The sequence below is a fragment of the Polypterus senegalus genome, chromosome 10, assembly GCF_016835505.1.
Source record: "Polypterus senegalus isolate Bchr_013 chromosome 10, ASM1683550v1, whole genome shotgun sequence".
NCBI classification, from domain to species: Eukaryota; Metazoa; Chordata; class Cladistia; order Polypteriformes; family Polypteridae; genus Polypterus; species Polypterus senegalus.
Window position 1 is genome coordinate 124856553 of NC_053163.1, and position 25441 is coordinate 124881993.

The 25441-nt window shown below is 41.2% G+C and overlaps 1 protein-coding gene across 1 annotated transcript in view; it reads right to left on the reverse strand.

Annotated features, from left to right (window-relative positions):
• LOC120537520 (amine oxidase [flavin-containing] B-like) overlaps nt 1–25441 on the reverse strand; it is a 76665-nt gene that overhangs the window by 40979 nt on the left and 10245 nt on the right. Inside the window, exons 2-6 of the mRNA XM_039766520.1 lie at nt 15272–15366; nt 14618–14755; nt 4382–4486; nt 3454–3545; nt 699–840 (exon numbers count right to left, since the gene is read on the reverse strand). Coding sequence (XP_039622454.1) covers nt 699–840; nt 3454–3545; nt 4382–4486; nt 14618–14755; nt 15272–15366 — 572 coding nt within the window. The remainder of the gene's footprint in view (nt 1–698; nt 841–3453; nt 3546–4381; nt 4487–14617; nt 14756–15271; nt 15367–25441) is intronic.

Sequence of the window (25441 nt, forward strand, 5' to 3'; positions counted from 1 at the left end):
ATTTTTGTCCATTTTTTTATATAAAAATGTTTGGGCCTGTACAGTCCTTGGAGCCTATCTGCTGAGTTTGGGGTCAGGCTGCATGCTTCTGAGACTGACCAGGGAGATCGTGGTCAGGTATTCATTGATTCTGATTTCAGTTTACCCCTTTGCACCATCTTGTATGCTGCTAATTACGTTCTGGTTATCTGATGTATTTCAGAAGACAAACTGATCGAATGCTGGCTAACAGCACAGCTACAGAACAGATTAGCAGCTGAAATGAGTGTCCCTCTGGAATGAATGGAGGGCAGGACAGGTGGCTTTCTGAACGTATGTCAGTCAATTTTTGGTAGAGAAGGGCTTGTGAGCCATTGAAAGCCTAGCAAATGTTCTACAAAGTCAATCCATTCATTTGGTCCAACATTAGCATTTGGGGAGGATGATACTCTCCCATCAACATCAAGTATAACACAGAAATCAAGTTTGGGCAATAATCCACTTCAGGAGTCAGACCCTCTCACTCACATTAAGTTAATTTAAATTTGCCAATCAAAGTATTTCTTTTGACAGCTGAAGAAAAAACTCAAATGGTCAAAAGAAGAATATGCAATTGCCATACCAACAGTGATTTAGTCTTCTGGAACTCTGTAGGGGGCACAGCTAATTATAGTATTACTTAAATATCCAGATATGTTGATTATAGTAGTGGACCCTACCTGACCTCCATTTGAGGTGGAAAAAATCCTTTTGGTGCCACCACATTGCTTGATATACCATAGGAACCAGAGTGCTGAGACTTCATGTGGTTCTGACGTTACATTTACATTGATGAAAAGGGTTGCAAAATCTCTGGCTACCCTGTAAATATAAAAACAAAATACACATTAGAACTCAAATTGAGCTGAGCTACAATGGAAAAATGTGTCAAAGTCGAAAAGCCTATGTGATTAGTGCACATCTATGGTGTACTAATGATTACACTTAAAAATATGAATATATATAATTAAAAATAATGTCATAAGACATAAACCATGCAGTTTTTGCTTCCTAATATATCCAGTTAGAGTGTCACTTATTTAGATTAGACACTCTAATTTAGATATATGATGTACAGTATACAGTGGAACCTCGGTTCATGAACGTCTCGGAACACGTACAAATCGGTTTATGACCAAAAAGTTTGCCAAACTTTTGCATCTCTTCACGACCACACACGTGGTATACGAACAAGCCAGTTTCCCTTTCAGTTTGTGTGCGCCGATGATTTCTGCACGTCTCAGTCTCTCCCTGTGCGTTCCCTGTGCAGCGAGCAAGAGTGAGAGCAACACACACAGACACACACACGCACGCGCAAGACAGAGACAGACAGACAGACAGACACACAGACAGACAGACAGACACACACACGAGCGAGGGAGAGAGGGCTAGATGCATAAGGCCAAGAAGGCAGTTAAAGAATGCACCAGGCTTGTTTTTAAAGAGACAGATCTGAGCGTTGTTTTAACCTTGTTGTATTTAATGAAGACTTTTTTCTATTGGATTTTAACCTCCACTTTAATTCTGTTTACAGAAAAAAGTTCATAACGTGCATTGTTGCAATGTTACTTTTCTTGGTGGTTTATTAAATTACGGATTTTTCAAATGTTCATTTTTGTCCCTGTGCTTAAAACTCATTAAAAAAAAGTGTTTTTAGCGAGCGGTTGGTAGCGCTATAGCGCGAACTCTTGCAGTGTTAGTTTTCTCTGTTGTTCAAGGTTTTCTCAGTGTTATTCAATGTTTTTACATTTAGTTTACTATTACGCTGTGCATTCTATGGTATAATTAACTATATTTGTGCTTAAAAATCTTTAAAAAAAAATATATATTTACATACAGTCCGTACGGTCTGGAACAGATTAATTGTATTTACATACAATTCTATGGGGGAAATTACTTCGGTTCACAACCAAATCGGTTTATGACCAGAGTTTTGGAACGAATTATGGTCGTGAACCAAGGTTCCACCGTACAGTAATCCCCCACCTATCGCGGAGGTTACGTTCCAGACACACCAACGATAGGTGAAAATCCGCGATATAGAAAGACCACATTTTTTTTTATAGTTTAAGCCTTAAAATACCCTTCCCACATGCTTTAAACACATGTAAACTTATTAAAAACACACTTTGTAAACACATATGATATGTGGAAGTCGGGCTAAGGATATGAGTAACATCTCTCTATTATAAAACATTTTAACTTCACGCAAGACAAGGCAGTGAGACAGGATAAGAGCTGCTGTACAGGCTTTTAAATGATTGACACCGACAAGCTGAAAAAGCATCTTGGTAGACGCAGCACAGAGCCAGCACAAAGTCCACTTCTCCTTAGCGTGCATTCAGCCCCCCCCGCCCCCCTTAACAACATGAAGTGGCAGGAGCGTAGCGCGCCTCGGGTGTGGGGGGGAATTACGTTAAAGCGATCGTGAGTAGGTCCGAGCACTTCTCCTTAGCGTGCGTTCAGCCGTCACACCCCTCCTCCTCCTCCTCCTCCTCCTCCTCCTCCTCCTCCTCCTTCAGAACGCACACAGCAAACAGAACAGCCATCTTGGCAGAAGCAGCACAGCCAGTAGCTGATCTGTCCACTTCTGCTTAGCGTGCGTTCAGACTCCCCCCTTCACAACATGGGGAGTGTTATAAGTGCCGTGAGAAAGGGATTTAACCACGCCTGGAGCAGGAAATAAAGGACAAATATTGTTTTTACAAAAGTTTTAAAGTAAAAATGAAAATAATGCATATGTAACAATCTCTTTAAATTGTTTATCCGGTAAACCAAACGAGGGAGTGGGCGAGCGAGGCAAGCGGAGTCCCCTAGTGATAATAATAGTATTAATAAATCTGTGATGTAGCGGGGGCGCGATAGCTGAACCGCCATAGAGCGGGGGATTACTGTATTTGAATATTAAATATAATCTATAATAAGTGAATTCTTCAGAATAGGATTAGTCATTTCACACTTGGCAAAATGATTGTGCAAAAAAAGAATGCTTAGATGTTGATTTTGGCTTAGAAATGTAACTGGAATACACGCAGGTTAGATGATGTCCATGAGATGTCTTCAAGATGGCCTGGTATTTCCATTAAGTTGGTAGAATACTTTATTATACAGTAATTGCATTGTGGTTGCACATTTGTTTATCTTGATTTAACATTCTTTGTTTTAAAATGTTGTTTTAATTTTTCATGTCACTTAAACAATATGCAAAATGAATAATTTAAATTTCTTTATTACAAATAGCGAACTAAACTCTTCCTTGACAAAGCCGACAGTGGCATGAAGCACAGGCCTTAAACACAACATATATATTGTCAGTTTTAGGTTTTGGAAATTTTTTAAATACTGTTCTGCACATCCATTACATGAACCCTTGGGCAGGACCATCTCTCAACTCTCTATAAATATATGACATAAAAAGTTAAGCTTCAACTTAACCTTGTCCAGCAAAGTCTGTCAAAGAGCTCCTTCATTGACATGTTGTCCCACTGAACAGCCTGAGCTGCTGTCCATGGAGCTTCAGCAGGGATCTGGAAAACACAATAGGTGAAACAATTGGAGCCATAGCACAAACTGTTGAAATTATATTGATCAAATATCATATGTATCCTGATTAATCTAGCTAGATTAATGCATGGTGATAAACTAGATTTTTGAAATGACTGAACTGTATGTTTTAGTGGTTTTGCACCATGATGGCCATGCACCATAAAACATTTGTATGCTCATGTAATGATTGTTACACTCCAAACCAGAGGGTGGTGCTGTTGCCTAATGGCTCTGCAGAAGGGATGATTGACGGTTACTTTGGGTTTCTGCCCTCCTAACCTCTTCCCTAACCCTAACCCTTCTGGATTACCACATTGAAAATTCGCCTCAATATAATCTTGGATCAGTCCGTAGAAGATTACCATCTGAATTGAACATTGCTCTTTATTTTGCTTTTCTTTTCAATCACATCTTGCCTTCACAATATATGGGGTTCGGCTTGGTGCCCAAAACCTTTTTGATGTGTTGTTTTGTCTCATTACAATAAACAGAAAAAGAGAAACACTACAGTTGGTTCCTTCCATACCTACAGTAAGGGTTGGGTGGTGTGGTATATATTGTTTTTGTCTCTTACCTTTATGACAAACAAATTTAATTTAATGTTTAAAATAATCATGTTACAATGTAATTTTTAACTTTTTAATATTTACCATACCAGTAAAGAGCCAGTAGCCTACAGCTGTCAGTGGGCTGTTATTAAGTGGAGAGTATTAAGTGGATATGGTAGAAATTCCAAATAACTGGATACTTGATCTCTGCTTAGAAGCCATATCTCTTATCTTTCAAAGAAATGTAAAAATGAATAAAACGCACCAACCTTCTCTCCCATTTCATCTATAGTTCTCCACAGGTTATTGTAATCCAGGTAAGCAATTGGATTCCAAACTGGCGGAAATAATCCTCGGAAAGGGTATGTTTTTCCCTGCAACAGAATAGGGTAATTTATTTTATATTTCCTATAAACTTTTCACCTCTCTTTGGGTTTATTCTTTAGCTCTGCTTTATATTTTACTATATTTGTGCTTAATTTTGAAGCTTTTCTGATTGAAGTACTCACTGTTTGTTTCTTTTAGTTGTATAAATAAATATAAGCAGCGAGCTATAAACAATCTGACCGAAATGTGGTCTTGGCAGAGTCACAGATCAGTACTAAAATCCATCCATTCTCCAACCCGCTGAATCCGAACACAGGGTCACGGGGGTCTGCTGGAGCCAATCCCAACCAACACAGGGCACAAGGCAGGAACCAATCCCAGGCAGGTTGCCAACCCACCGCAGGACACACACAAACATACCCACATACCAAGCACACACTGGGGACAATTCAGAATCGCCAATCCACTTAGCCTGCATGTCTTTGGACTGTGAGAGGAAACCGGAGCGCCTGGAGGAAACCCACACAGACACGGGGAGAACATGCAAACTCCACGCAGGGAGGACCTGGGAAGTGAACCTGGGTCTCCTAACTGCAAGGCAACAGCGCTACCCACTGCGCCACCGTGCCGCCTCAGTACTAAAGTTCTGTCCTGTTTCACTACTACAAGGGAGAAGCCACGGGGGATGGCTAGTGACAGTATAAACCTATAATGACACTATATGGTATTTGCATAAAAATCCATGTAATGCAGAAACAACTGCAACTTCTATCATCATATAATAAATAATTATAACTTATCCTAAACATGAACATTTCACAAAATGCTGAAAAGCCCCTAAAAATGAGGAGAATATGACAGGCTGTACTTTTCTCTTGATTTGTTCTTTCTTGCTTGTGTACTTATTATAGTTCTGATTCTGACTCTGTGTCTATTAGTTTTCTTAAGATGGACCTATGTACGAAAATGCATTGCAATGTCAGTCTCCACCGTCTACAGCATGCAGCAGAAGCCCTACCACATCCAAAGTATATGATGTTACATTTTTGATGTAACAAGAAGAGAACAACATTAACTAAAATGGACAGTTTCTCACTCAGTTTTTAGCATCACATTCAGTGTAGCCCTGTAGGGTGTGAAGCATATGTGTTTGAGAACATTAACTAAGACAGACAGACTTTAACTCAATCATTTATATCACACAAGAAACTGGTGCATCTGATGGACAAAAATAAATTAGAACTGACAACAAAATGAACATCTTTCTTAAAATAGATCCACAAGGATGTCACGTCTCCTTGGATCCCTCAAGCAGCACACATTAAGCTTATATCCTTGATGCTTGCCTACAGAGTAGTCGATGGGTCAGCACCTGGGTATATAGAGACACTGGTGAGGTGCTATGCTTCTTTTCACTCACTTTGATCTGCCAGTAAACAGCCTGTGGTGATGCCAACTCTGGGTGGTATCAACTCTCCATCCACACACTTTCATGTGAACCTGCTGTACTTGTTGGTGGAACAAACTGCCCACCTCCATTCAAACTTCAATATGTTTAAGAAGCGATTGAGCACCCCTGCTGTTCTGTGAATATCCGTCAAGTAGTTAAGAAATGTGTTTTACTTTGTGGATCTGTCATTGTCAATGATGATTTTTTTGTTTTTCTAGCTTTTATTGCTTTAACATCAGTTGTTAATTGATGATTTTCTACATTTGAACTCTTCACTTGTGGTAATCAACGTCTGTAACCTGTCTTGCTACACTTGTTCAAATCAATCCCTAGACTGATTTTACCCGATCATTTTGACCTCTTTTCTGTGGTGGGCCTGGGTGGTGCCTGGGTTTGTTTCCTGCCTTGCGCCCTGTGTTGGCTTGGATTGGCTCCAGTAGACCCCTGTGACCCTGTAGCTAGGATACAGCGGATTGGATAATGGATGGATGGATGGATGGATGTTGACCTCTTTTGTAGGTTGCTTTGAATAAAAACATTTGCTAAGTAAATAAATATAAGTTGTGACGGACAGCCGGGTCCCATGCCCGGCCGGGACGCCTCTGCTGCATACGTCCCGGGGGAGCCATCATGGACATGGCAGTACCTCCCCTGGGGCGCTTGGGGGCAGTCTCCCTGGCCGTGGATCCCTCCTCAATCTCCCCCGTGGCTCCATGGGACATGGAGTCCACCACAGCAGCCCGGTTGGGAGATGGGGTTGCCGCTAGGGGGTACTGCAAAGAACCAGCCACCACACTGGACGGTTTATCAACCCCACCCGGAGGTGCAATTAAGACCAGCTGGTCAGGCACCTGGAACACTTCCGGGTGGGGTATAAAAGGGTCTGCCTCCCAGCAATCACGGCCAGAATCGGGAGGAAGAGGATGAGGTTGCCTGGGAGGAGTGGTGGAGCAGGAAAGTTTGGTTTGGTGCGAGTTTTGAGTTTTGGACTGTGTTGGGCCTGTGGCACACGGGAAAGACGTGTGCCCACGGCTGAAGAAATAATAATAATAAAAAATCTTAAGTGTGAACATGAGCCTCTGCGTGGTCTGTGCCGGGTCGGGCGCTATAAAGAGCCTTTTTCACAAAGTATATAATTAACTGATATTCCATCATCCTATTCATAATCTCTGTAAAGGTGGTGTCATTTACATCTCCAACATACAACTAGCTTAAAAGATTCTTAGATCCTTAGTACAATGTATTTATGAACTAACTGTAGTACTCAGCATTGTCAGTATAAATAAAAAGGGAAAATATTCTTTTAGAAATTAAACATGACGAAACAAAACCCATGATTAAATATTAAATAAAAATGTAATCTTAGATGATAAAAGCTATAATCCAGTAAGACAAAAAAAAAACAACTATTATCCAGGTTATGTCAGTGCTGGGTTTTGGGTTACCCCCTCCTTTTATAACCCCTCTCCCCAATATGATATATAAGCCTGTATTTTAAGCCACACCAATGGCAAGACACACGCAGAATTTCAATACAATCGGTTCAGTCATTTTTGTGTGGTTAACAAACAAACAAACAGACATACAAATGATATCAAATTTTATTTATATATATTTATTGCAAGATGAATTTGCTATAGCGCTGCTGCCTCGCAGTTAGGAGACCTGGGTTCGCTTCCCGGGTCCTCCCTGCGTGGAGTTTGCATGTTCTCCCCGTGTCTGCGTGGGTTTCCTCCGGGCGCTCCGGTTTCCTCCCACAATCCAAAGACATGCAGGTTAGGTGGACTGGCGGTTCTAAATTGGCCCTAGTGTGTGCTTGGTGTGTTTGTGTGTGTCCTGCGATGGGTTGGCACCCTGCCCAGGATTGGTTCCTGCCTTGTGCCCTGTGTTGGCTGGGATTGGCTCCAGCAGACCCCCGTGACCCTGTGTTCAGATTCAGCGGGTTAGGAAATGGATGGATGGATGAATTTGCTATATGTAGAATATCATCAACTATTGTAATTAGGAAACTAGAAGTAATTTACTTTCTAAACAAATAATGTAGTTATCTATCTATCTATCTATCTATCTATCTATCTATCTATCTATCTATCTATCTATGTAAAGAAAACATTACAATTGTCGGAAATACATCGACTGTACTTGTTATGGTATTTTGATCAGGTGTGTCTTATTCTAAGGGTCCTTAATCACACAAAAAAATAGCCAGAGGCCGCCTCATTCAGCGGTCAGTGAATTATGCCTATCTTGTTTATACTCAGTGCTAAGGCTGCATAAACATGCCCATGAAACGAGAAGATTTATTTTTGTCAAGTGACAATTTATGAGTGAAAATACACTTGAAGCTAAAATATAAATAAACACAATACTCAAAGGTCAGTTGAAATGGAACCAAAAATATGACTGACAAATCTACTAAGGCTGGCCTGCGCAGCTGTATTAATATGAGATAACCTTTCCCAAAAGACCTTATCTGTGTGCACATAAAACTCACACAAAGGAAATGACAGCCAGCCCTCAGCATTTCCTTGCTCTTGGGTATCCATAGCAACGGAAGATGGTTCAAAAGAGAGATCTAGTCTGGTAAAAAAAACACTAATTGTGTTAGTAGAACAGAGTCATAAGATAGTAAAACATAAATAAAGGTTGAAAACGCTGGCTTTAAAGACCAGTGAAACACTGGAGCACTGCACCTTTTTATTTCCCCACCTATACCTGTAGGGAAAGTGTTGTGGCTTTTTTTGAGTGGATTTACATGTTTACGGCATCCTTGACCACAATGTTTACACACTGGGAGTGACGCCTGCCTGCCTGTCTGTCAGGATATGAATCAGTGCCCAAGTTAACTCAAAAATGCATCACTCAGCCTAATTGAAGCTGTTATTAACACTGTAAATAGATCCAAGACATTTCCATTTCAAAAACTATATCATTGTACTCCACCTGCAGTGAAATTAGGACAATTTGTTCCAATATGATATGATTCTTTTGTTTTATTCCACAGAAATAAAATTTTGGCTGCAGTATTTTCCTGTTAAAATCCAGCTCTACGAACTGAAAGTGATATGCTCGACATATCAGATGTTTTATACTCTTTAAATGATCTTTGTGGCGCTGTAGGACAGCACTGATTCTTCTTACCTTTGGGCTTGTTTCAGTGACTGATTCATATTGTGCCAGTTTAGAAGTATCTGTCACTAAGACATGTTAGGAAAATAAACTGCTCAAAAAAATTAAAGGAACACTTTGAAAACACATCACATCTCAATGAAAAAAAAATCCTGCTGGATATCTATACTGATATGGACTGGGTAATGTGTCAGGAGTGAAAGGATGCCACATCGTTTGATGGAAATGAAAATATTCAGCCTAGAGAGGGCTAAGTTCAAAGACAACCCGAAAATCAAAGTGAAGAAATGATGCGGCAGGCATCAGCAACTCCAAATCATACTCAGTAGTTTATATGGCCTCCACGTGCTTATATGCTCCTAATGAGATGATGGATGGTATGCCTCCCCAGACCATCACTGACCACCAAACTGGTCATGCTAAACGATGTTACAGGCTGCGTAATGTTCTCCACGGCTTCTCCAGATCCTTTCACATTTGTCACACGTGCTCAGGGTGAACCTGCTCTCATCTGTGAAAAGCACAGGATGCCAGTGGTGGACCTGACAATTCTGGTAGTCTATGGCAAATGCCAATCAAGCTCCACGGTGCGGGCAGTGAGCACAGGGCACACTAGAGGATGTCGGGCTCATAGGCCACCCTCATGAAGTCTGTTTCTGATTGTTTGGTTAGAGACATTCACACCAGTGGCCTGCTGGAGGTCATTTTGTAGGGTTCTGGCAGTGCTCATCCTGTTCCTTTTTACCCAAAGGAGCAGATACCAGTCCTGCTGATGGGTTAAGGACCTTCTACGACCCTGTCCAGCTCTCCTAGAGTAACTGCCTGTCTCCTGGAATCTCCTCCATGCCTTTGAGACTGTGCTGGTAGATACAGCAAACCTTCTGGCAATGGCACGTATTGATGTGCCATCCTGGAGAAGTTGGACTACCTGTGCAACTTCTGTAGGGTCCAGGTATCGTCTCATGCTACCAGTAGTGAAGCTGACCATAGCCACATGCAAAACTAGTGAAATAACAGATGAGGAGGGAAAAATGTCAGTGGCCTCCACCTGTTAAACCATTCCTGTTTTGGGGGTCGTCTCATTGTTGCCCCTCTAGTGCATCTGTTGTTAATTTCATTAACACCAAAGCAGCTGAAACTGATTAACAACCCCCTCTGCTACTTAACTGACCAGATCAATAGCCCAGAAGTTTCACTGACTTGATGCTATACTCCGAAATAAAAAGTGTTCATTTAATTTTTTTGAGCGGTATACATGGGGAGAATATGCAAAATCTAGGCATGTGGTGAGTAGTCTGGGATTTAAAGTCCATCCCCTGGAGCAGTGAAGCAATAATGTGAACCACTGTGTTACCTGTCACTGATAGTTTACATTTATGTCAAAATCACCATCCATGTATTTTCTGAATTGGTTATTAGAGAACCAAAGCTTCTTCTAACAGCAATGGATATAAAACAGAAGTACCCAGATGAGAGAGCAGTCCATCACTGGACCGGGTGCAATCATGCACATTTCTGTGTGTTCTGCCATCTCTAGAGTTCCCAGTTTATGTATCAAGGTGTCTCTGTGATATGGAGCAGATAAACCATTGTGCCAAGAAAAATCCATACAGACAAAAGTAGAATAGTGCAGGGAATCAATTTCATTTGTTGATTAAGTGTGTGAGTAATGGCGTTCAGTTCTGAGTCAGCCATTGATTTATGCTGTTTGTGTTCCAATTGAAAAACATCAGGGGCCTCATGTATAACGCCGTGCATAGAACCCACACTATAACATGGAGTAAGCACAAAAGCGGGAATGTGCGTACACACAGAAAAATCCAGATGCAGGAACCTGTGCATACGCAAACTTCCAAGTTCTTCCGCTACATAAATCCCGATCTGTGTGAAAAGTAACGCACGTGCATGCGCCTGCTGTCCCACCCCAACTCAACCCAGAATTACGCCTCTTTGAATATGTAAATCACTATTAATAGCCCTTAAGCTCAGCGTTCTGTAAAAAAACAATGGCAAAACCATGAGGAAAAATAGAACAATTTCAGCAAATACCAAGTGGAGGCAAGGAAAAATGTACTATTTGATGGTTTAAACAGTGGTGTAAACAAGAAAAGGAAGCTGATCGAGTGACATAGCATGTCGGAGAAACTCGAAAGTTTAAGTTCACAAAGTCGCACAGTGCCAAAATAAAAAAGAAGTCACATATCAAAGTCGCAGTGAAAAGGCGAGTCGTAACTCACCATCTGAGTGTCATATGAAAGCTTATTAGGGTACAGAGAACAAAAAAAGGCGCACAGTGGGGGAAAAAGCAGGAAATGTCAACTTCAATCTCGAAATTTCCACTTTAATCACGTAGTTTATTTGGTCATTAAAGTAGAACATCATAAACTTCATCTTAAAATCGTTTAATTTACTAGTTTCTCAAATCCCATCGTAACTAAAGTAGCATGTTAAATGCTTTGTTTTGTATTTGATCTTCTATGTGCCTATGTGTGTGAATCACTACGTTCTTCTTAAACCGGCTTTCTCTACCTCTGGCAGTACACAGAATACATTATTCATGATATTACAGCTCTCTGAATAACTAAAATGCTGAGATGTATACATGATATCATTTTCATGATGATAGGAGTTAAAGCATGTTATTAAACATGGGAACACGGTGGCGCAGTGATTGTGCATGATATTTGATAAAAAAAATTTATTATAGCAGTACTGTCTCTTTCAAACGTACTAACCTCCATTTCCTGTCCTTCTTTTTCTTTCTCCAAATACCCAATCGCCACACAATCAGCTCTGTAATAGACGTTAAGCCATCTGTAAGCTTATATCAATTCTTCAAAACTTTTAAGGAACATTGAAATATCTTCGTAGTACATGTTTAATTATTCTATCCTTCACGCCAATCCCAGTGAAGCATACAGTGTGAGGCAGGAATAATCCGTGAACGGAGCACCAGATCCTTGCTAGCATAGCGACACCGTGTCCTTTAATTATTAACAATAAAGATTATTTAAATAAAGTTAACGTTGTATCTGTATAATATAATAAACATATTTTGCGGCATTTCATCTTTAAAATGATATCGTCATCATATGTAAATGCTTACTTTATAAAGTGGCTCAGGTTGTGTAATATTATAACTGTAGTGCAAGTTTACAGTGAGGTGATTGTACTAATAAGTACAGACAGTTCTACAAGGAGCACTTGATGGACTGATGGATGAAACTTTTTCTGAACCGCGAGGTCCGTACATTAAAGGTTTTGAAACGTTTGCCGTGTGAGAAGCAGTTCAATAGACAGTATGGCTGAAGCAGCGTGTGCTTGATGCTGTATACCGATAATTCTCTTTCTGATCAGCTGCTTCGAGTGGTGCAGTGAGAGTAATATGGAAAAAGATGACCTGCTGTGGCAACCCTAACGGGAGCAGCTGAAAGAAGAAGTAGAAGATGCAGTGACAGTAACAATGCTAAAGCAGTTATGGTATTTAGAATAGTTTGACCATTCTGTGGACCATTATATTGTTACAGGTTAACTACAATCAGATGCATAAAACTAATAAACAATATGCTCTTAATTTCAGTGTGTTTATAAAGGCGCGTCAGTAATATGGATCTGAAAAAGAAAGATAAACCATACGGGAACAGTAGCACTGCTTTGACGCTGGGTGCCGCCAGTCTGCAAAACCGAGCAGAGAACTTGTGTACGACAGGGTATGAGGTACCGTGGAAATGTGCGTAGCTTTAAGGCATGTTTAGGTTTTATACATCTCGATTTGAATGTGGAAACATTCTTACGCAACATTTCTGTGCGTACGCACCGTTTATACATGAGGCCCCAGGAACTGTGATCCCCTCGACTTTCTCGTGTACTGAGATAGAGGAATAGGTCATCAGAATCATTTCCAGTTGTGCTATTTTTCTTAAATATCATATCTCTTTGTTTCTCATCATAACTAATTGATAATATCGATACACAATCATTTGTCTCTATTTATAATCAAACCTTACATTCAAATGATATTTTTGCACTTAGAGAGGTTGAAAATGGTAGTGGACTTTTTTCATGATTACATTTGCATTACCTAGATTACGTGCAAAGTAAAGAGTTATAGTCACCTAAAAACATAAAAAAAAAATTGGTAGTATTATATAAAATTTGTTGCAAAAAATTCCTATAGGGAAAACTGCATTAAGCTACATTTAATTATGATAATGATGGTTGATATAAAAACAAAAATCATAAAATTAAATGTATTACCAGGAACACGATGAAGACGTAGCAGCTTATTGTTCCCATTACATCTTTATATTTACATGGCATGTTCAGTGTTTACATGTTATTATTAAACTGATGATGTATAAATCAAATAAAATTAATAATAGTTATTGGAAGAATATACGTTATATTGAATACAGTTTTTAATATCGTGTACACATTTATATATCCACGATACAAAAAATTCAGATGGTTGTTTAAATAAAATACTACTTTGGGTTGAGTAATTTTCCCCAAATTTCATATCTATTTGCTTTTTATCATTATGAATATCTATACAAAATCTGAATCATCTATCAGTAATTGTAACCATACTTACTTGAAAATTTGCAGTAGTATTCAGTTCAAGTACCATTTCTGGTTGCCGGAAGTGCCCCAAAAGTTGATAGGATTCCGTATTTTTGATAAGAAGCAGGTGTACAAAATCTCATTAACCAATTCAAAGCGTTTTTGAGTTATTGTGTTTACATGCAGACAGACATAATTTCAAAAATGGTATTTTCAGACTCAGGAAGGTCTAAAACATCAAGATTTATCAAAATCTCGAGGTCAAATTTTTTCACGATTCCTATACTTTCTCTATACTATGTATACGAAAAAGTAAAAAACTTTCTTAGACCTGCTTATTCTGATTGAGGGTCACAGGAGACTGACGTCTGTACCAACATCACTGGGAGCAAGGCAAGAGACAACCCTGGATGGAGGCCCCAGTCCGTCACAGTGCTTACTCTCTCAGACACACATACATACTCACATAGGAGCCAAGTGTGCCATAGTTCTTTATTTATAAAGCACAATAGGACTTTGCACACAAAAAGAAGATGCCATATGTATAAAATATTGAATCTGTTTATCCTTTCTCATTTCAGAAACTGTGTTAATTTTACAATGGGCAGTGTGCCTGTGTTTTACCTGTGGTGACTCAAAAGAAGATCCTGCCACCAGTTCTCAAGACAAGCTGAAGCAGTGTAGCTTACAAATGAAGGCACATTCTTTTTCTATGGTACTCTCAGGCTTCAGTAACCATCTCCACTAAGGAATTTGCTCTATGGTGTCATGGCTAAGTGCTGCCCACCAGTTGCAAACCACAGACCTCTGTGTTACAAAGAAGTTCTCTCATCTCATTGAACAACAGAAGCAGACCCAGCAGATGGCATTGTTTCTATGCTGCGAGCTGCAAACATCCATGTGTGGGATGTCAGGCTGGTTGTCTCCCACTACTACAGTAACTCATGGGGAATACTACCTGTGAAATGCCATAAAGATAAAAAAACCAGTACAAAGTCAGCATGGTTATTTGCGCCAGTGCTGTCCATCACCTTACCTTCACATGGTGTATGAGTTTCTCCTTCTCATTTACGAGGTAGGTCTGCACTCCCAGTTCTTTAGAAAGTTTCAAGATGCCATTCTGAGTCGGGCCAACATATGCTCCACCAAGGTCTACATACTGAAACTCGGGACCCTGTAAAAAAAGATAAATCACTTGATGCACACACTACAGAGTGTTCTGAATGCACCGTCTTTACACTTCATTTGTAAAATTCCATTGGTCGTTTAAGTTTTCAGATACAACTGAAGCTCCTGCAGTGACATTGGCACCGTATCCCACCCTCTTACTTTCCCTGCCTATGGGATGATTCTCAGATGCCACATATTGTAAATACACCTCCAGAGAGAGCAGTTGAATTATGAAAGGAATCAAAAGAGGGTCTCTTACAACCCTACAAGGTGCTCATGTGGTTTAGTCATAATCACTTCTGTCTACAATATTCTACTGAGATATCTACAACTGTTAATCAATAACCACTAGAGTACCCAAGGAAAAAAATCTACACACATGTAAAGTACGCAAAAAGTCTACACGCCAACAAAGATGAACTCAGGTGCCCGTGAACTAGTCAGGCAGCGAGCACCATGAAACTACCCATAATACCCACTAGGTTCAAACAGTTGATTGGGCTCCCAGCATCCTGCTTACTTGAACAGTGTAGGTCCTTCCACCAACTCGATCCCGAGCCTCCAGAACAACCACTTGTAGTCCAGCCTCTTTGAGGACTTTGGCAGCAGCCAGGCCTAGAAGAAAGTAACAAGGTATAAAGTTCCATTTTTCAAATTTCATTGCTAAGATTATTGAGACAGAATACTCAGCTTACTTTTAACGGGGCAAGGTGGCCTAATGGATAAAACACTTTTTTGCGTTGAAGCATTGTAAATGTATTATACACCATTCAGCCACAACATTAAAAACCACCTGCCTAATATTGTGTAGGTCCTCCTTATTCTTCCATAAGAGCTCTGACCCATCAAGGTTCAGAGGGTCTGAGGGTCTCCTGTGGTATCTGGCACCAGACTCTTTAAGACCATTAGGTTATGATGTGGAACCTCCCTGGTTTAGACTTGTTTTTCCAGCACATCCCACAAATGCTTGATCGGTTTGAGATCTGGGGAATTTGGAGGCCAAGTCAACACCTTGAACTCTTTGATACTTTCCTCAAAAATCTCCTGAACAATTTTTGCAGTGTGGCAGGGCGCATTATCCTGTCATCAGGCAATACTGTTGCCATTAACGGGTGTACAGTATGTGGTGTGCAACAATCTTTAGGAAGGTGGTACATGTCAAAGTAACATGCACATGAATGCCAGGTCCCATTGCTCAGAGTATCACATTGCCTCTACCAATTTGGCTTCATCCCATAGTGCATCCTGCTGTCATCACTTCCCCATGTAAACTATGCATATGCACTCGGCCATCCTCATGATCTATAAGAAAACAGGATTGATCAGACCAGGCCATCTTCCTCCATTGCTCCATGGTCCAGATCTGACATTCATGTGCCTGTTCTAGGTGTTATTAATGGTGGAAAGGGGTCAGCATGGGCATTCTGACTAGTGTGTGGCTACATGATGCACTATGTGCTCTGAAAACCTTCTGTCATGGCCAGAAATTAAGTTTCACAGCAGTACCTCTGTTGGATCAAACCAGATGGGTTAGCCTTTGCTCCCCACGTGCATCAATGATCCTTGGGTGCTGACGACACTATTTCCGGTTCACCAGTTATCCATCTTTGACCACCTTTGGTAGGTACTAACCACTGCATACTGGGAACACACCACAAGACCTGCTGGTTTGAAGATGCTCTGACTCAGTCATCTAATCATCACAGTTTGGCCCTTGTCAAAGTCACTCATATCCTTACGCTTGCCCACTCTTCCTGCTTCTAACACCTCACCTTCAAGAACTGACTGTTCACTTGTTGCCTAATGTATCCTACCCCTTGACAGGCACCATCATAACGAGATAATCAATGTTATTCACTTCACCTGTCAGTGGCTGTAATATTCTGATCGGTGTATTTCTCTATACTTGGGAACAGCGTTCATTACATCCATTTCCCTGACACATTTACTTCTGGGGAGAGAGGAACTATTTTGGTGGCATTGGGAGTCAGGCAGGGACCAACCTAGATGGGAATCAGCTCTTCACAGGGCACATTCATACACACACATGCCTGCACTCACTGGTGTATGGCCAGTTTACTGAGCATTTAACAAAATATAGACATGTTTTTGGCAAGTGGAGGAAATGGAAGAACTATTCTTGCACAGACAATAATCAAACATAATGTTTCATCCATCTGTTTTTTGACCAAAATATTAGTAATCATTAATTAACTATTTTGAAGTGTGTGGGTTAAGCTTGGGCTCTTCCTGAACCCAAACAAATTCAAAGAAGTAAAAAAACATGTGTTTTTATTAGGAAAATAAAACACCAAAAAGCAGTAAACAACATGACCAACAAATTGCAAGCATAATCAGAAGAAATCAAAAATCACTTCTAATTTTCCCAGCTTCCCCAGTGCTAGATCTAAGCTCCTGTCTACAGGGGTCTGGTGGCATGAGCACTCTAGACTAAAGTGCCAGTATTAAACAGTCCTATTGCAATTCCTGTACCTTTTTCTCCTCAATTTAGCTGTTCTTCTCTCAAGAATCAAGGCCTCATCCTCAACACTTCTCCCAGCTCCACAACGATCATTTGTTTGACCTATTGAGCCTTTTAATCCCTGGTCAGGAAATAGCTTTCGGATCAGGATTAACTTTTGGAATCACTGGAGACTTCTGGTGCCCCAAATCTCAGTTAAAACATTAAAACCATTTTCCAATCAACATCATCATCACAAGCTCCTAAGCCTTTTGTTAAGGTAGTGGAAAAGGATGGTGCTTGGGCATCGGATTTAAGGACGCTGGTGGGTTCTTTTTCCTCCTAATCCAATCCACCGATGCTCTTTGAGAAGAGGTGCGCCTCTGAAGACGATTTTTCTGGATGCTGGTGGTAGGACTGTATTCACTATCCAAGTTCTGGTAAGTAGTTTATTTAAAGGAAGTATTCCGCACATCTTTCTGTCCTTTAACCATTACTTACGTTTCCAGAACCACTTCCGTCATCTATTATAGTAAAGACTTTTTCCAGGACTGTACATGTCATTGTGTGGGGGTTTGTTCTTAGTGTTTGTTTAGTACTTTTGTCATTATTTTGCTGTACCACGTTGGTCATTAGTTATTCTAGTAAATAAGGAATATTTATATATGTGTGTTGGGTGTGTTTAAACTGTATGGGCATTTCCCTGGGGTGTTGTTAATATTCGAGTAGTAGGTGTAATAGAAGCAGGGGCATTAGCAAGCCCCAAACAACCAAAAACACACACACACAGAGTCCCGGGTGCAAATACAGGTGTTTTTATTACACCACACTCCTTTACAAGTTACAAAAGCACAAAAACACAGGTTTTCTCTCCTCACTACAATTTCTCTCACCACCACACTGCCCTCTTCCAGTCAAGTGATGCCTCTGTACCTCCCATCTCCAAATCACCTGGCCAAGTGAGTGCGGTTCCCTTTATTAAAGACCTGGGAGTACTTCTGATGCCAGGGCCATTGCCTGATGGAAGCACTTACTGGTCTTATGGAAATCCATCACAGCAGGGAGCTTGTGTTCCTGCAGCACCCTCTTGTGGCTGCTCTGCCAGACTACATCTCCCTGTATGTCCTGCTGGCTTTCCACTGAGTACCGATATGCAGGGCTGCTGCCATCTAGCATGTTGGGGGAGTAAAAAAACCCCAGCGATATTTTTCTCTTTCCATTGGCTGTCCGTCCATCCCTTCCGGCTCTTCCTTTCGGGTCTGCTCCTTTTCTTCTCCCTGGCCGGGATGCTTATCTGTCCATTAGGAGTCACCTGTCAGGGCAAGGAACCATTGCCACCCATGTGGCATCTACACAGGGTCAAAACACTTGTAGAGCTTAGGTGTTGGCCTGATTCTATCCACCCCTCATTTTAATGGTGTAGCAGCTTCTTTGCTACGTAAATCTGGTGGCAACCTCCGTACTTGCTAGATAATCATCTGCTTATTGTCAAGGCCAGCAGGAGGTCTGGAGTAAGCTAATAAGCCTCCTTGCTGCCACCTTTTGGACTCAGGGACTCCTGTTACATTACCTGCCATCCTTCGCTGCCTATCCTTGATACCATCACCCAAGGAGTGGTTGTTTTTGGGGCTCTCCCTTCTTTCCCGCTGGTGTTGTGCTTCTCCTTAGCAGAGGGTCGTCCAGTTCAGTTAGCCACAGGATAGGCTGCCTTCTAGCATCCAAGGGGAGCATATCTCTTCTCACAAGAAGGGCATATTGTGTTCCGTGATTCTGGCAACCCAGTTCCACTGTTATCCCAAAATGCACATGGCTGTCCCCAAAGTCAAGCAAAAAGACCAGAAAATAAATTTAAAATCTGCAATTTAGCAGGAGGTCAAGGCCAGGAAAACAAACCAAATCCATTTACTTATTTGTCTGACTCTTTTATCCCAGGTGACACACAACATTTAAAATACAAATGGTTATTTCTTTTTCTAATTGGAGCACAGGCAGGTGAAGTGTCTCACTCATAATCTTTAGGGGGACTTAAACCCACAACCTGAGGGTTTGAAGTCCAACATCTTAACCACTTCACCACTCTGCAAATCTGACATGTAAATCATGGTCAGAAGAACCTGGCTAAAAGTCTTTAGCCATAATTTCTTAAACAAAGCAACACTCATGAACTGTTTTATTTTTGTATACTGAAACTAGGACAACTGTAAGCAACGTGTTGGTGTCTTATATAATGGTAACCTGCTGACATCACACACAGAGACAGACCCCAAGTGCATGAACCTCTGGATCTGGAAAGACAGCAGGCCCTCCACCCAATCATGCAGCTAGCCAGAACCAACCTACAGACACATTGGATCAAAGTTTGTTATTTAATCAAATCTCAGTGTTTATTTGTATTTATAAGAGGGCAGACATAATCTAATTACATTATACTCGATGAGTGGACAGCACATACTACATGATGCATACAAGAATAATTTGCATTGGGATTACAGTGCTTTACATAAAGAGATGATACTCTGTGAAAAGCGCAGTAGCCCACACACATTTTACAGTACATTCATTAATAAAACACAAATCCAGTAAAAATCTGCCATAACACAAATAGGGAAATATTGCAATCATCACTTGGCTGCCTTCTTACCCCAAAAATGATCACAAAAATTACAGCCACTACTTCACTTAGACTGAGACTATCCTCCCTAAAGACGAATGAATCGCACTGTGGTAGATTTTGCTGATGTGTAATGTAACGCACTGTAGCTGCCGATGCTCACAAACTGCACGCTAAACATTCAATGCTGCAGCCAGCAATACGGAGTACATGACTGACTCTCTACAGATTACAATCGATGTATAATAGGAATTCGCCAGGCAAATACAGTAGAGCACTTTAAAACACTGCTGAAAACACATTACTTTAACATGGCCTTTTTATAACTTCACTTTAACTTAATACTGATACTCTGTATGTTCAATTATTCATAATAACTATTCACAGTGGCTCCAAAATCCATACTGACCCCAACTTTCTCTTCTGTTTCTTTTTCCAGTTTCTTTGTGGTGGCGGCCTGCGCCACCACCACCTACTCAAAGCATCAGGATGCACCAACATTGATGGACTGAAAGCCAGAAGTCTACGTGACCATCATCATCAGGTCCTTCCATGAAAACCCTAAATACAAAGAGCACTGTTTGATGTATGTTAGGTAGATTGCCCAGAGGGGACTGGGCGGTCTCGTGGTCTGGAACCCCTACAGATTTTATTTTTTTCTCCAGCCTTTGGAGTTTTTTTGTTTTTTCTGTCCACCCTGGCCATCGGACCTTACTTATTCTATGTTAATTAATGTTGACTTATGTTTATTTTTTGTGTCTATTTCTCTATTCATTTTGTAAAGCACTTTGTGCTACATTTTTTTTGTATGAATATGTGCTATATAAATAAATGTTGATTGATTGATTGATAGGCAGGGAGCCAAACACGTGGTAGGTGCACAGACAGTGGCCATGCAGAAAAAGGAAGGGGGACCAGGGGCGGCCCTTGTACTTCTCTGCCGTGAAATAAATCCTCTGTAAATGGAAGTAAGGGATGAAACCACCAAAAAGAGAGGTCAGTTCCAAAAGTTCCTTATGGCATAATGTTGAGAACCGCCAAAAAGTACACGTTATTTTTGAAAGCTCGTTTCGGGGTGTGGCGCGAAACGAAACATACTTAACGTTTGTAAGTACAGTGTCAAGGATGAGCATGGGAAATTTGGGCTTCCTATGTATATTGGAAGTCGCAGAAATAGTGAGGAGGGGTTTCCCCTATCTATATATACAGTTTAGGGGGTGCACCCGTCCCCCTCTCCCGGATGTTGCAATAGGACATGAAACATACCTAACTTTTGTAAGTACACTGTAAGGATTGAGCATGCGAAATTTCAGCTTCCCACCTATATGGAAAGTGGGAGAATTAATGATGAGTCAGTGAGAGCTTTGCCATTTTTATGTATAGATACCTAAACTACTTGACAATAGACCGATGACCTCCATTAACTAATTGTGTGCACTAGTGACAGTTCGGGTGTGTCATATTATCATTTAATTTGTCATGTCATGTCATTTTCTAACTTATGTAATTCAGAACAGGGTCACGTTTGTGGAGATGGAGACTAGCCCAGCCATCTTAGTGTATGAGGCAGGAACAAAGCCCAGACAAGGCCTCAGTCCATCACAGGGCAAACACACACACCCACACAGTCACAAAACTAACACGACGACCAGTTTAGTGAAGCCAATTCACCTAACCTGCAATCCTTTGGACAGTTGAGGATGCCAGAGAACACAGAGGAAGTTGATGCAGTCACGGGAAGAACATGCAGACTCCACACAGGAAGCACCTGGAGTGTGAACTCTGGTCTCCTTACCTTGTGTCACCACAACTATCACTGCCCACCCACTGTGCTGCCCTCAATTATTTAGAGCTTTACTTTATATGACTTTGCAGGGGTCTCTTTTCACATTGACATTAAAGAGACTTTTTCTGTTGATCAGCATCAAAAAGCCAAATGAAACCCACTGTGATTCAGTTTTGGACACCAATAAAATGTGAAACCTGCTAGGGGATGAATACCTTTTATCGGCCCTGTAAATCTTCTTAGAGCTGAAGTCAAGCAATGCTGATTTGTCCCTGGTCACTGCATTTCAAAGCAGCCATCCAGTTATTTTATCATTATATAGCGCCTTTCATGGTAAGCGCCATACTGAAAACTTTTATATTCACCTGTACTCCAATAACATTCCCATTTCTGCAGCCTAATAATTTTAGAAAGGGTTGAATTGTAGAACCCATTTTTTCTGAACTTTATCCATTGTGGAACGTGACCCGGACACAGACAGACGGACATCGTTATGTCACCCAACACACACGTTTATTATATAAAATATTTACAGTTCAAGTGCACAGCCCAGTGACTCCAGCACCGATCCCCCAAAGTCCAGGCCACACTCTCCAGTGCCTTCCTTCTGGCCGCCTCCACTCCTCTCTCTCCGGACTCCAGTCCTCTTCCACCCGACTCTTGACTCCGAATGAAGGGAGGTGGCCCCTTTTATACCAGCCTGGATGGGCTCCAGCTGTTTCCCGGCATTCCTCCGCGGACACGCCCCTGTGTGGCAGAAGTGCCGGCTGCGCACCTGAAAGCCTTCCGGGTGTCCCCAGTCTTCATCCCCCAAGTACTTCCTGGTGTGGCGGAGGTGCTGAGGTACAGGGTTCGTCAGGCACCGGGGCGCCCCCTGGCGGTGGCCATGGGCCCCTACAGGGTTGGGCTTCTAAGCCCTCTACCCGTGGCCCCCAACACAACCAGGGTGGTTGCCCCCTCGTGGTCTGGAGGAAGCGCAAGCCCTCCTCCGGTCCTCCTGGGCGTCCCGGCTGGGTGCCACCCCCAGCTGCCCGCTACACCATCCATCCATCCTTATAAAATTGAGGGTCTCCATGACTATCCTGGCAACCTAGGCTGCAAGGTGGGAATGAACCCTCCACTTACGCACACTCCAACAGGCACTTCACTACAGACTCTTCTTTATTGTGGCTAGTTAACCCGTTTGGGAAGAAAACCGGAGGACATAAAGAGAAACCACGGTGCCACTGTGCAGATTTCATGCCATTCAGTAGAAGACAGGATAGCAGCCATAGATAAATAAACCAACACCTTCAAACCTATTCAGGTTAAACCAACAATACAAAACAAAACATTTTGCTTAAACACCATAGTTTTTTTTGTTTAAACACCATTGTAAATTACAAAGAGAAAATATGTCTGTCCATTTGCTCCAGGATTTCTGTGGGGCTTGAGTTTAAGGGTCAATTATCCGTCATCGGCAGAAGGCTGCCCATGCGCTGTAGCCAGAGCGGCAATACATCTGTGTAAACACAGGGATAGACTCGGTTATTAAAAACCTAATCAGCACCTGCTTTTCAGGAAATTGTTTTTCCAGTCTTCAAACTGAACAGATCACTGCCTCAATAAGAATATTACACAGGAGCAACGAAAACGCTGCGAGCGGGTTGCCATGGTACCCGAGATTTCATTTCCAGGAGGGTGCTCTTAAATGCACTGCTCTTCTACGAGGCGGCAGAATGATATTTGCTTCGTTTGCATTCATATATTTTTTGAAACTAATGACTGTCATAATCTGACATTTTACAGGTCTCCTATGACACAAGCTTACATCTGTAATGCTTCCCCGCCTGGCCATTGAACGCTTTACCTGATCATTTTGGGAATCATCCAGTTGGTGTAACAGAAGAAAAACAGACAAGCTGATGTGCGTACCTGATATGACTAACTGCATTTCTGTCAAAGCAATTCGTGAAATGAACTAAAGATGCTTCTGTAGGACCAACCAGTACCCATCAGCCCTGGCAAGTGCCGGCGGATTTATTCTTATGCATTCATCCATCATGTTTCTTTATCATTGAGGTGACAATGGGCACAAGACAGGAGCTAGCCCTGGAAGCGACACCAGAGTATTGGGGAAGCATACATACGGAATGAAATTTTGAAAATAGCTTCATTGTTCTTACAGTACTGTGTCTGTCTGAAAAGGACTTTAGTCAGATAATGCAGATGAAAGATGAGCAAGATGTGGTCTTGAGTGAGCATAATAGGATCAAGAATAGATGGAAGAGGTATTTTGAAAAGCTGCTGAATGAAGAAAATCTAAGGGTAGTATTTAAGGATGGAGTCCCAAATGAAGGCCTAGTATAAATAATTTGGAGGGAGGAAGGAAAGGAGGCATTGAAAAGGATGAAAAATGGAAAGGCATCAGGACCAGATGAAATACCAGCAGAGGTGTGGCAGTGGGTGCGTAGTGGGCTGTTGGTAGCCCAGAAGAACGTTCTACACATGTTCTATCAGAAGGGGGGTTGCATCAAGTCAGGCAGAATCTGCTTGACATATTGTCACGGAGTCAGAGACAAAACATTCAAATAACAAGAGAAAAGGTGGGCGAGAGTCTCACTGGAGTATCCTAGGAATAAGAACTAAGACCATTATTGCATTTTCTAGCTCATGTTAATGACTTTAAGGAAGTGGAAAAATCATTTTAATGTAGGGAAATCTGGAGTAACAGATACAGGTAAAGGAGTAAATAATTGTAAATGTACAAAAATGATGCTGACCTATTAGAAAAAGAAAAGGATTCAGGGGCTTATGCCAATGGGATCTTCTCATCAGCAAGACAAAGTGTATTAGGAATTAAAGCGTTAATCAAATATTAGGCTGTATTCTAAAAACTGTTTAATATAAAGGGGTGTTATGCTCAGATGGGTGATCTGATCTGATATCTGATCTAATATGCTAATCCGATGACATCTAGACAGTGTGTGGGAATCACTTTATTGGCTCTGTCGAGTTAAGTGCTACCACCCAACGCTGTCACTAACACGGTTTTCTCTTTCCCTTGCAGTTCCAACATGTCTAGTGCCCTCTCAATCAAGACACAATAAAAACATGTGGTCCCCAGAAGATGGTGGATCATTTCTGGAAATCAGTCAATGGAAATTGAACTTTCGCTGATGAAGCACGTAATACTCAAATTGATTGTTGCTGGAATGGCTCTGCTTTTGTTTCATTCTGCTGTCTCAAAGAGTGATTTGGGGTGGGGGTCTTTTTTTCATTTTCTGGCCAGATGTATGTAAAGCAGGGGTCTTCGATCACGATCCTGGAGGGCCGCAGTGGCTACAGGTTTTAATGCCAACTAGTTTCCTAATTTTCCATGTTGATAATGAAACTTGGTATTGAACTGACTTATTGTATTGACTTATTAGTTTTTTTATTCATAAAAGAGCAATTTTAATTGCACTGTAGAGTTTCCTTCTGTGAGAACAGTATTTAAGTGTATTGTGGACCAGAAAAAATGTAAACTTAGTGGTCCTTAAAAATCCCCTCTCATTCATTTCTAAACATTTTTATCACAGATACTTCATGATAAGCATGTTAGCTGCTGGTTTATTGGTAATCTGCATCTCATTATTAACTATTGTCTGATTAAGAATACAGACAAAAATTAAAACTTAAACGAAGCTGCTAAAATGTAAAACAGGCAATTAAGGGTTCTGAATGGTAGCAAAAAATGTATTGCTTTAGTAGTAAATAAAAGAGTTCTAATTAAGAAATTAATTAAAGTGAAAACCTGCAGCCATAGCAGACCTCCAGGACACTAACTGAGGACCTCTGATCTACAAAGTAA